The sequence below is a fragment of the Balaenoptera physalus genome, assembly GCF_965194825.1.
Source record: "Balaenoptera physalus genome assembly, chromosome: 11".
NCBI lineage: Eukaryota > Metazoa > Chordata > Mammalia > Artiodactyla > Balaenopteridae > Balaenoptera > Balaenoptera physalus.
The window spans coordinates 74,774,874-74,788,057 of NC_138896.1; the positions used below are offsets into that span (position 1 = coordinate 74,774,874).

General features: G+C 39.4%; 1 protein-coding gene across 27 annotated transcripts in view; it reads right to left on the reverse strand.

Annotated features, from left to right (window-relative positions):
- PBRM1 (polybromo 1) overlaps nt 1–13,184 on the reverse strand; it is a 107,566-nt gene that overhangs the window by 85,510 nt on the left and 8,872 nt on the right. For all 27 annotated transcript variants that reach the window (XM_082414431.1, XM_082414413.1, XM_082414412.1 and 24 more), the window contains 3 exons: nt 8,698–8,845; nt 4,010–4,153; nt 1,581–1,697 (listed from right to left, as the gene is read on the reverse strand). In XM_082414431.1, the coding sequence (XP_082270557.1) occupies nt 1,581–1,697; nt 4,010–4,153; nt 8,698–8,845 (409 nt within the window). The remainder of the gene's footprint in view (nt 1–1,580; nt 1,698–4,009; nt 4,154–8,697; nt 8,846–13,184) is intronic.

The window sequence follows — 13,184 nt, forward strand, 5'->3', positions numbered from 1 at the left end:
AACACCTGGGTTGCTTCCATGTTTCAGCTATTGTGAATAATACTGCTATGAACATGGTTGTACAAATACCTCTTTGAGACCTTGCTTACACTCTTTTGGGTATATATCCAAAGTAGAATTGCTGGATCATATGATAATTCTATGTTTCATTTTTGAAGAACTGTCTTACTGGTTTTTTCTTTCCTTGAAATTTTAAATATATAACCAATATAATCATTATATTTTTCTAATCAGATCCATGCTTAGGACAGCAGTGGTCAGAGATGCTTTATTTCTAATGTTGTAATTGTCCTACAGCTAGTCACCTTGTAAATAACTAGTCTTGTTGATGACTGATGGGTAAAGCTGCATGCTACCCATCAGTCAACAAGCACTTCTTGCAAACCTCTGACATGCTGGGTTCCAATTACGTGGCAGGGACCCAAAAGAAAATACATCAGTCCTTGTCCTTAAGAGTTAGATAAAAAAAGAAAATGGTCACAATGGAGTTAAACAAGTGGAGAACTTCTAAAAGTATATCTTTATCTAGAAATATAAGAATGCAGAGGCCATAGAAATTTTTGTAGTTCCAAAGGCTAAAGTGGAACTTCAGCTATGTTAATTGCTTCTTGGATGTGAAGCCACAAGGGGTTCTAACACTTTTAAAGGGTTTCATTGGTCTAGAAACCCTCTTCCTCTTTGGGGTAGAAGAATACTTATTAGGTCTCTCTCTCTTCTTTATCACCAGACGATCAAAGAGAACTAAGAGAGGAAGAACTCACTTATCTTCCTCTCATTCTGTCTCCTGAGTAGAGAATGTGGCTTCTCTTTTATAAATAAAAGGTTTAGTTTAGCTGCTTATTTTATCTTTTTCTCCCCCCTCCCTATTTGATCATTTAAGAATTACTAATCTTAGAAACAACCCAAATGTCCATCAACAAATGAATGGATAAACAAAAAGTAGTAATATGTGGTATATACATACAATGGATTCAGCCTGAAAGAGGAAGGAAGTCCTGACACATACTACAACGTGGATAAACCGTGAATATACTACGCTAAGTCAAATAAGCCAGACACAGAAGAACAAATACTGTATGATTCCTCTTAAATGAGGTACTTAGAGTAGTCAAATTCATAGAAGCAGAACTGTGGTTTCCAGGGACTGGCAGGAGGGAAAAGTAGAGAGTTATTGTTTAATGGGTAGGAAAATGAAAAAGTTCTGGAGATGGATGGTAGTGATAGTTGCACAATAATATGAATGTACTTAATGCCACTGAACTGTACACTTAAAATGGTTAAAAGGTAAATCTTATGTTATTGTATATTTTACAACCATAGAAACAAAAAACAAAAAGAATTACCAATCAACAAAACAAAAACACAATTTAAAAAAAAATCCACAACCTTTTGCTGAAGTAAAATGACAGAACATATCCTATGTGCTTACTGCTGAGGCCATGAGGAGGATCTCTTGGCTATCTCCAATGCCTTGCGTTAGCCTTACTTTATATACTTAGAACTAACAGAATTTCTGAAGTACTTAAAAAAAAAAAACCAAAAACCACTTTAATCCACCTGTCTTCAACTGCATCACTTACCACTTTAGAAGGCAGTTTCTGAAAAAGTTCGCTAATGAGACGTCCTGATGGATTTGTGGCTACAACTATGGCTTCAAGAAGCTGCTCCAGGATCTCCTTCAAGTAACTTGGAGAAGACTGGGAAGAGGCGGTTGTAAGGAACGAGAGAGGGAAGAAATAAGTACCTTGTGAGAGAAATCCAAAAATAAATGCTGATATTAAACAGCTTCTAAAATTTTAAAGTTAATTCAAAAGAGCAACTTCTAAACAATACTTATTTTAAGTACAATTTTCAAGAATACCACAGAAATTCTCTGATGCTGGTCATGAGGGGTTACACTCCCAGGACAGCATATTTGAAACTAATGAGGCTACTCATATTATTTCAGTAACTAAATCCTTTGAATCGGGTCCTTTTACTGAACTCTATTCACAGCAAACACTGCAATAGTGAAGTTAAAGTGCCATATGTGTGAAATGATGGAAATGCATACCTTTCAAGGGTCTGAGTAACAGATGGAGAAAACATGCCCCATGATACCTGGCCATTTCTGTATCTGCTGTTCACGTCTACGGAAATCTTGGTATTCTGGTGGAACAACTACATACTTCTGGAACTACATACTTTTAACTATGGGGTGCTCTGCCAGATCTAACAACCGAATTCAAGTTATATCAAAATTGAATGGAGATTAAGCCAATTGATGCAATCACTTCTGCTCTCCACACTGGCTGGCTTACTCCTACCTTAGTCACTGTTTCAATATGGGAAAAGATATGTCCCAAAGAGTAGGTGGCCAGGGAGGGTCTAAGTCTGAAGCCAGTTTCTACAGCAGCAGTCCCCAAGGTTTCTGGCCCCAGGGACTGGTTTCGTGGAAGAAAATTTTTCCACGGATAGGGGGGTGGGTGGTCAGGCGGTTAACGCGAGCAATGCAGAGGATGGCTCAGGCGGTAAAGAGAGCAATGGGGAGCGGCAGATGGAAGCTTCGCTCGCTCACCTGCTGCTCACCTCCTGCTGTGCGGCCCCGTTCCTAACAGTCCATGGACCCCTGTTCTACAGTCAGAAATGGGATGTCTCAGTCAAGGTTTATAATAAATAGTACTTTAAGTCCAAACCATGTTTTGGGCATATAAAGTAAAGATTAATGGTTAATTCTGGTTTAAATCATAAAAGCACTAATATTTTTGTCCTAATCCAACAGAAGTCTTATTTAGTAAAGTCTCAATTTTAAAGTCCAACATTAGGCCCAGAGAGAGGGTACTGACATCTCTTGAACCTACCAGCACAGCACTTGGCAAACAGACACGCAATAAATATTTAACATATAAGATATGTGATTAGCTGAGACTCCCCAACCACCTAAGCTTAGAGAAGAACCAAGATAACACTGATGAAAGCAGACGAAAATACTCGTATTTAAGTCATTTACTTACTAGTTAAAACATGACACCACAGAGTAAGCTTCAAAGAGGTGAGTTATGTCCTGCGGCCAAGATTCCTCTTCTCCCAACCCAACCAGCTACTTTGGAAAAATGTTGCAGATGACAAAGGGAGCAGGGAGTATGAATGCATTCACATAACTTATTCTTTGGGTGTCTTACTATTTAGTTGCAGAAGAGAGATGCAATTCCTTTTACTGTTCTTTTTTCTCTTTTTAAACATGTGTGTTCATTCAGCAAGTATTTTTCAGTACCTACATGTTGGGCAGAGTCTAGATGCCAGAATAGGTGAACAAGGTGATACCTTTTGTGGAGCTATCATTTTACTTGAGGAAGACAGAAAGTAAACACATAAACTAATTCTAAATACGTTATTTCACATATAGTGATAAAAATTATAGCTCACAGAACAGAGTGATGTGATGACTGGAAAGGAGGAGCACAGAGCAAACAATCTGACAGAGTGGTTAGGAAAGTCTTCTCCCAGTTTACATTATTTTAAGTGATGTTAGAATAATGCACAAGACATAGTCACAGGCAGAGTCAAAGGAAGCAGAAGTAAGAGCAACTGCAAAATTCCAGAGGCAGGAACACACCTGGCATGTTCTAGGAACCAGCCTAACCCATAAAAATATTCCTAACTAAAGTGACTCCATCAACTTTCCAACTTTCAATCACAACACTGCCTACCCTTACAAAATATCTCAATATAGCAATATTGGACCAGTCCTTGATAATATGAAGATTCTCTTTAAAAGTGAGCAGGAAATATGCATTAACGTAAGAGCAATTCATGAAAGCAACCATGCATGTTACATGTAGTGCAGGATGTCCTAGGATCCCTTGTAACTGGAGTGGGGCTCTCTGGTTGCGTGTCCCTTTACCCTCCCACTTACCAACACAACTGCACAGAAAGCCCACCTGCCCACAGTGGCCAAGAGAAATCACAGGCAGGGGCCTCGTCCACCTCCCAGTAGCATATCTATCACCTATTCCAGTGGCACACTTACTCCTTCGGTCACTGTGCCTTGATTGTCTTGCCCATCTTCATCATCATCTTCATCATCTGCTTCTCCTTTCTGAACAAACTCATTTCTTGTTCGAAGGTACAAATCCCAGAGTTTGCAAGCAGCTTTATATTCAGGAGAATCTGGCTGTACATTAGCAAGGAGAAGAGAAAAAAAATATCACTTTAGTATTTTATGATAAAGGCTAATTATTACTAATACACTAAGAAAGGCAATTTAAAGGATAAGACCCAACTTAAGGGATACAAGACTAAAGGACAGAAGCTAATGATTGTCCTGATTATCACTTCTATTTTTAAACTATTTAACACCTTATTTGAATATTTTCTTTTCCTGAAGCATGGTGGGGATAAACTAACTAAAACTTTCCAGTAAGAACAATGCTGGGGGGGCTTCCCTGGTGGCACAGTGGTTAAGAATCCGCCTGCCAATGCAGGGGACACGGGTTTGAGCCCTGGTCCGGGAAGATCCCAAATGCCATGGAGCAACTAAGCCCGTGAGCCACAACTACTGAGCCTGCACTCTAGAGCTTGTAAACCACAACTACTGAAGCCCACGCGCCTAGAGCCCATGCTCCGCAACAAGACAAGCCACTGCAATGAGAAGCCCACACATTGCAACGAATAGTAGCCCCCACTCGCCACAACTAGAGAAAGCCCGCATGCGGCAACAAAGACCCAACACAGCCAAAAATAAATAAATTAAATTAAATAAATTTAAAAACAAACAAACAAAAAAACAAAACAAAAAAAGAACAACGCTGGGGGACTTCCCTGGTGGTCCAGTGGCTAAGACTCTGTGCTCCCAATGCAGGGGGCCCGGGTTTGATCCCTGGTCAGGGAACTAGATCCCACATGCCACAATTAAAGATCCCATGTGCTGCAACAAAGACCCCCCACACCACAACTAAGACCCGGTGCAGCCAAATAAATAAGTTAATATTAAAAAAAAGAAAAAGAATAATGCTGGATGCAATGTTAAACAAACAGTAAAGCTTTAAAAATGTATCCATGTGCTGCCAATAAGGAGTAAGCAATGTTCATAAAAGCAAGAATAGAGTAAAAGCAGGAACCCGGATGAGCAAGAACACTGCCCTCACCTATAAGACAAGATAACCTAACCTTTAGTTTTCAAGCCTCCTTGAGGCTGCAAGGACAAGAGATAAAGGCCAGGGTCTGCCCAAAGCTGGGAATCCAAAGGCCATGGATGCAGTGTAACTGGGAATTCAAAACAATTCATTTCTCTGCTGCCAGGGAAAAGGAAGACTACCCACCTCAACCTCCACCCAGCTAAACCCATGGCACTGTGGAGAGAAGAGAGGGATGAGAGGAATCTCATCTGAGAACGCTTCACCATAAGCTAGCCCTAACGAAGAGAGGCCAGGTGCCTGGGATAAGCAACAAATCTTCTCTAGATGAACCCAACTTCAATCTAAGCCTAAGTCTCCCTATAGATAAAGTTCCAAGAAATATAAGCTCATAGTCAAAATTCATGAAACACACAAGAATAAGAATCACAAGAGGACTTCCCTGGTGGTGCAGTGGTTGAGAATCTGTCTGCTAATGCAGGGGACATGGGTTCGATCCCTGGTCTGGGAAGATCCCACATGCCGTGTAGCAACTAAGCCCACCCACCACAACTACTGAGCCTGCACTCTAGAGCCTGAGCGCCACTACAGAGCCCACGTGCTGTAGCTACTGAAGCCTGCATGCTTAGAGGCCGTGCTCCGCAATAAGAGAAGCCACCGCAATGAGAAGCCCACGCACCGCAACGAAGAGTAGCCTCTGCTTGCCACAACCAGAGAAAGCCCGTGCGCAGCAACGAAGACCCAGTGCGGCCAAATATCAAAGGGAAACAATAAGAAAAGAGTCACAAGAGAAAGCTAGCAGAAATGACAGCAAAAACACATGCAAATAATTCAGATATTGAGTTATCTGCTACAGAATAAAAAATATGTTGAAAACGTTTAAAGAAATAATAGGATTGAAGACATAAGCAATCCCCAAAATAGAAACTACTTCGAAAATAAGAAAAATATAAACATTAAAATGTAAGACTCAATAGATTGGTTTAAGAGCAGATTTCAAAGAAAAATATAAGAACTAGGGGCTTCCCTGGTGGCACAGTGGTTAAGAATCCGCCTGCCAATGCAGGGGACACGGGTTCGAGCCCTGGTCCGGGAAGATCCCACATGCCGCGGAGCAACTAAGCCCGTGCGCCACAACTACTCAACCTGTGCTCTAGAGCCCATGAGCCACAACTACTGAAGCCTGTGCGCCACAACTACTGAAGCCCGTGTGCCTACAGCCCGTGCTCTGCAACAAGAGAAGCCACTGCAATGAGAAGCCCGTGTACCGCAACGAAGATCCAATGCAGCCAAAAATAAATAAATAAAACAAATAAATTTTAAAAATATATATTAAAAAAAAAGAAAAATATAAGAACTAAAGATATTACCTAAAAAGCAATACTGACACAAAAAAGGGGACTACAAAAAGTTAAGAGAAATGGAAACCTAAGAGAGTTCTAATATAACAACCAGTCAGAGTTCTACAAGAAGAGAGAATGGGGAAAGGGCAATATACAAAGACATAATGGCTGAAAAATTTCCAGAACTGATGAAAAATACCAACCCAAAGATTTAGAAAGATCTACAGCTCCCAAATTCTATAATAATAAGATATTCGTATCTAGACGTATCACAGTGAAACTGTGGAATATAAAAGACAGAAAGAAGATACTAAAGATAGCTAGAAGGAAAAGACAGGTAACCTTCAAAGGAAATACAGTCATACTGACAGATGATTTCTCAACAGCAATACAAGAATGAAGAATAAAGACAGTAATTTGTTTGTAAGTAAAAAAACTGACTATATAAAACAGTAACATTATTTTATGGGATTAAAAATTTGTCAAAATAGAAATAAAACACAAAACATCAATAGCATAAATAAAAAGATCAGAGTTACATTATTCTAAGGTTTTACATTATTTAGAAGGGCATTTAAGATACCGATTTTTTTTTTTAATAAATTATTTATTTATTTATTTGGCTGCATTGGGTCTTTGTTGCTGCACGCAGGATTTCTCTCGTTGCAGCGAGCGGGGGCTACTCTTCGTTGTGGTGTGTAGGCTTCTCATTGCGGTGGCTTCTCTTGTTGTGGGCTCTAGGCGCACAGGCTTTAGTAGTTGTGGCATGCGGGCTCAGTAGTTGTGGCTTGCGGGCTCTAGAGCGCAGGCTCAGTAGTTGTGGCACATGGGCTTAGTTGCTCTGTGGCATGTGGCATCTTCCCAGGCCAGGGCTCGAACCCGTGTCCCCTGCATTGGTAGGCAGATTCTTAACCACTGCGCCACCAGGGAAGCCCCAAACTCTACACTTTAAAAGAGTGTGTGAATTATATCTCAATTAAAGAAAAAATATATACACACAGCATTAAGAATAAATCTAACATTTTTGCAGAATCTTGATGAAAAAAACATTTAAAGCTTTGTTAAAAAGACAAATAAATGAAGACGTACCAAATTCACAGACTGGAATAATCAACATCACAATTACGTCAATTCTCCAAAATACAATCTACAAAGCCAATGCAATTCCAATACAAATTCAAACAATCTTTTTGGTGCTTGTTAACACACTAATATTAAAATGTATAAAAATAATCAAAACAGTTTCTTTGCCAGATAAAGAATTATAAATCCATAGAAATTAAGGTAGAAATAGAATAGCCCAGTTTTAGATAAGCTGGCCAGAACAAAAGGAACAGAATAAAAGGCCACAAAGAGGCCCACGAGCACATGGAATCAACGCCAGCACTAACATCAGAGACAAATGTGAAGCGGATGGCCATTTCAAGGTGCTTATACCTGTGGAAAAAAAACAGATCCCTACCTCAGAGAAGACACAACAATCAATCCCAGCTGCACTAAAGGTTTATATACGAAAGACAAGACTATTAAACTTTTAGAAGAAAATAAGAGAATATCTTTATAATCTTTGGGCAGGAGAGATTTCTGAAACAAGACACAAAGAAGGATAAACCACAAAGTTAAAGACTAATAGATCTAACTATATTAAAATAAAAAACTTTCTGTTTATCAAAAGACACCACAGGGACTTCCCTGGTGGTCCAGTGGGTGGGACTCCACGCTCCCAATGCAGGGGGCCGGGGTTCGATCCCTGGTCGGGGAACTAGATCCCACATGCATGCCGCAACTAAGAAGTCCGCATGTCACAACTAAAGATCCTGCATGCTGCAACCAAACATGCTGCAACTAAGACCTGGTGCAGTCAAAATAAATATATAAATATTTAAAAAAAAAAAAAAAAAAAGACACCACAAAGAGTGAAAAAATAGCCAAACAGTGGGAGAAGATATTTGCAACACAGATAACCAAAAAAAGGATTAGTATCTAGAACAAAAAAATTTCTGAAAATAAATATGAAAATGACAAACAACCCAAGAGAGAAACAGGCAAAAGATTTGAGCAGACACAGAAGAAACAAGAATGGGTCATAATCATATTAATCTTTAGTTTTCTTTACTAACAAGAGAAATGCAAACTCAAACTACCAAATGAAAAACCACTACTTATCTACCAGACTGATAAATATTAAAAAGCCATACAATTATCAAATTGAATATCTTCCAAATTTGATGTTTTCTTACCTTATAATAGGCCTTTGCATTGTTAAAAAGCAACTGGAAGTCAGCAGTCAGCAGATTAACATCATCATACTCTTCCATTTTTAGTTTCTGTTGGATTTTCATCAAGTCAATGGGCTGAGAAACCACTTCATAATAGTCTGGTTGATTTCTGTCAATAATGTTTTTTAAAAAGGTATTTATTAATCAAAAGCCCAAAAAAAGTTATGTCTCAAAACTCTGTGGTAATGTCCAACACTCCAAGTGACAGAACATACTAGATGTACTCTCATTATTGGAACGGAGAGGGAATAACAAAAGCAAGACGAATATGCATGCCCTTTTCAAAATACATATTGGTGATATAGAAACCTAAATTAACATCTGTGATAGTCTTTTATATGCTAAATATTTAAGATTTAAGGCACCAACACTAAAACCATGTCAAAGGTATCTTCTGCAAATGAAAATGACTTACCTTTCATGGTGTTCAATAATGGCTGAAAACAGGTATGTTCCAAAGCTCTTTATAAACTTACGAAATTGATTATCTTTCTTCAGGTAGTGACCACAGAACTTTCTCTGCCAAGTGCTATCAAGTGCCTAGTATATATGCTGCTCTAACATCAAGTACTAAAGTTACAAAAGAGAAAGATGAGGCCCTTGGCACAAGGAGCTTACCAATGATAAAAGGGCATAAGACATAAACAAACATGACAGAACAAAAAAGGCATGGGAATGATGAACAGAAAATTAAGGATAGTGGTTATCTCTTGGAGAGGAGGGGACACTTTAAAGTAGTTATAATAATTTCTTAAGTTGGGTTTTGGTTCATGGATGTTTATTATTATTCCTTCTGGCTTTTTTTCAAATGGAGTTCCATGAGACAAGTAAACCTTCTGCAAAATTATCTAAGCAACTATTTTTCACAATTCTCCCTCAGGGGTAGATAAAACTCATCCTAGATGTGTAAGAGGGTAAGTTACTACATATGAAGAATGCTGTCATTAAGGCTTTAATCTCTTCTGGGACACTGGCTGACATGTTTTAGCCATGTATGTATGATATATTTAATTTTTTAAAACTTTGTGCTTTAACATAAAAATCGCAAGAATAGTACACAGAATGTTTTTCTGAACCATTTGAGAGTAAGCTGCTGAAGAGTTGTGTGTTTTTCCTACAAAAAAGGACCACAGTTCAATCATCAAAATCAGAAAATTCACTTTGATACAGTCTCACCATCTAATCCTCAGAACCCATTTGTATTTTGCCAACTGTTCCAAAATTGTCCCTTATAGCAAAAGGATCAATGTGAATCATGCTGCATTCAGTTATGTTTCCTCCGTTTCCTTCATTCTGAAACAGTTCCTTAGTCTTTCCTTGACTTTCATGATCTTAATACTTTTGAAAATTATAGGCCCGTTATTTTGTAGAGTGTCCCTTAATCTGGGGTTGTCTCTTCTCCTGATGAATAAATTCTGATGATGCTATATTCATCTCACTGTATTCTATCACGTGGCGCTTGATTTCAACTCATGCCACTACTTAGATGAGGTTGATTTTGGTCACTTGATTATGGTCTGCCAAGCTTCTCAACTGACCAAGTTACTCTTTTACTCCTTGTACTTTATGGAAAGGTAACTCCAGGCTATGTAAAAGCCTGTGACATGGCTATTGTCCACAACTCCTACCCCATTACCCCCACCGCTTGTCTCCCTTGCCGATTCCTACCTTGCTCAGCCTCACCTAATGACTTTGAATTCTCCAGGAAGAGAAAGGAAGAAGAGTAAATTAAGTTTTTAAACCCTTATCAACTACTTACGATTTTAGTGAACTATAAAATTAAGTACGAGGGGATAAAAGGAGTATTCAATCTGCTATTCAAAGAAAGTGTAAGAACATAAAGGTCTCAGTGAGTAACAACAAAGGCCCACCCAGGCCTAATATCAATGTTGTCAGTGGTACCAAGGGACTTTCTCAGAGTGAGCATTAGGGCTTTGTTAACTTGCTATCCTAGATGGCTCTCTCTGCCTGGGCCTGATGGGCCACAGTCCACTGCTCCTTGCTAAAGCTGGGCCTCAGCAGCCTCTCAGGCTTGGGGGATTATCTGTAGACAACTGACAACGCAATGAGGACACATACCTAGAAAGGACACTATCTCCCAGAAGCTCTGCTAGGGGGTTCCTCACAAACATTTTCAGAATAACCATATAGAAAAAAAGGTCAGGATCCCAACATTCCACTCTATATAATGTGGTCAAAACAAGGTCCCCCCACTTTGAAAATGAAATAGCTCTAACTGATTTTTCCCACTTAAATCAACATACAGAAAAGCACAGAAAAGTAAAAACTGCCCCTATTCATCCAGAGTTAAGAGCACTATTAATATTCTTCCAGACTCTGTGCACACATACACACACATATAGGACTGTGAAGTACATGTCTTAAGAGCTTTTCTCTTTCAACAATAGGTGAGGGCACCCTGCCATAATATGGCCACAGAATAGTCAAAGCATAACTAAGGGTTTTAACCAGAAAAGTGAGAAACACTCTGCCTAATGTGCAGAGCCTGCTGGCTACCCCTAAACCTATTTTGCCTCCTTCCCAAGATGACAGCATTCTAAGCTCCTGCCTGGGTACTAAAGGCCAAATTCTTAGCCACGTTGCAGCTAAGTTCTGACCAATGCAAGAGCTGAAATGTACCATGTCCAGGTCACATCCTAACATGTTTCTTTTTTCCTATGGGCCGGAAGGTAGTTGTGGTGGTGAGCCATCTCAGACCATGCAGACAAGGGCGATACCCCAAGCACAGCAGAATAAAAAGACAGACAGTATCTCGGCCCTGAAGACCTCACAGAATAGGACTTGTACATGAGAGAAAGCAATTGTTCTTGTTTCAGCCATTGTTAATTTGGATGTCCTAGTACAAGCAGCCTAACATACTAATGAAAACAAAGTCTCAAAAAGAGATTCACAATTGCATGGCTCTGAATAGTACTTCTTCCCACAAGCTCTTGAGAAAACATGCATTCCACAGAGGAGGAGCAGAGATGCAGGCAGGCACAGCACTGGGGGGAAGGCAGCAGTGCTCCTCAAGTACCACATCATGGAGGCTAGAAGACAGTGCTCCAGCACCAAAGGCCTGTATTTTCTGCCCCTCAGCTGGTGAAAAGCAGGCAGCAGAGGGGCAGTCCTTTTCCATGAGGTGCTTGTGTACTAATATGATGCTGCTTCTCTATACAACATACTGGTTAAGAGCACAGGCTTTAGAATCAGAAAAACCTGAGTCTGAATTCTGGTTATCCTCAATGGTTCTGAGAACTTGTACAAGTCGTCATCTATAAACTGTGATAACAATATTGCTCAGGTTTAAACAAGATGAGGCCTGGAAAGCACTTAGTACTGTGCCTAGCATGTAGTAAGCAATAAATATGGGCTTTTATTATCATATGCTAATTAAATGACAACTTTCAAAAGATTGTTACTGATAAACTAACTGAAATCTGTAGACAGATTTCATTAAAAAAAAAAAAAACTCTTCTTTTTTGGCATGACTAATTTACAGAGCTCTCCTCATTCAGGATGATGACACTGCATCCTTGGTGGCTCTGCTCCTTGGAGTGAGAGGTTTGCCTTCAGATCAACCTAGAGCTTGTTGGCTACCCACTGCAGCATCAACATTCATGAATGGATCTAAATCTTTAATTAACTCATTGTATTAGTTTCCAATTGTTGCTCTAACAAATTACCACAAAATTAATGGCTTAAAACAACACAAATTTATTACCTTACAGAAGTCCAAAATGGGTCTCACTAAGCTAAAAGGCAAGGTGTTCACATTCCTTCTGGAGGTTCTAGAGAACAATTCATTTCCTTGCCTTTTCCAGCTTCTAGAGGCCACGTGCATTCCTTGGCTTGTAGCCCCATTCCTCCATCTTCAAAGCCAGGAATACAGCATCTTCAAATCTCTCTCTGACTTACTCCTCTACTTCCCTCTTTAAGGACTCCTGTGATTACACTGGGACCACCTGGATAATCCAGGATAATTTCTCCAATTCAAAGGCAGTTGACTAACAAACTTAATTTCTCTTTGTCATGTAATCCTACATATTCATGGATTCCAGGGATTAGAACACGGACATTTTGGCGGGGCCATTATTCTATCTACCACACTAATGTATGTTTTCAGAACAAAGAACTTCAAATGCCAGAGTCTGAAAAGAACAGTGATATTATTTTGATAGCAAGAGAGGAAGGATGCTCTAGTCAGGGGGAACATAGCCTCCACAGGGAGGCGTGTGCCAGGTGCATATTTGTTTTTGCTTCATTGGACCACAGAAGTCAAGTCCAAAAGTTAGGGAAAAAAGAGAGACAGCAAGGTGAATATAATCACTGTGTCTTCTGCATATTGTGAAAAACTAATCCCTTTTAACTATGATAAATACAACTTTGCTGCTATCCTAAAGACTATTAAATAATTTTTTAAAATATGTTCCACTGTCAAGGAACTA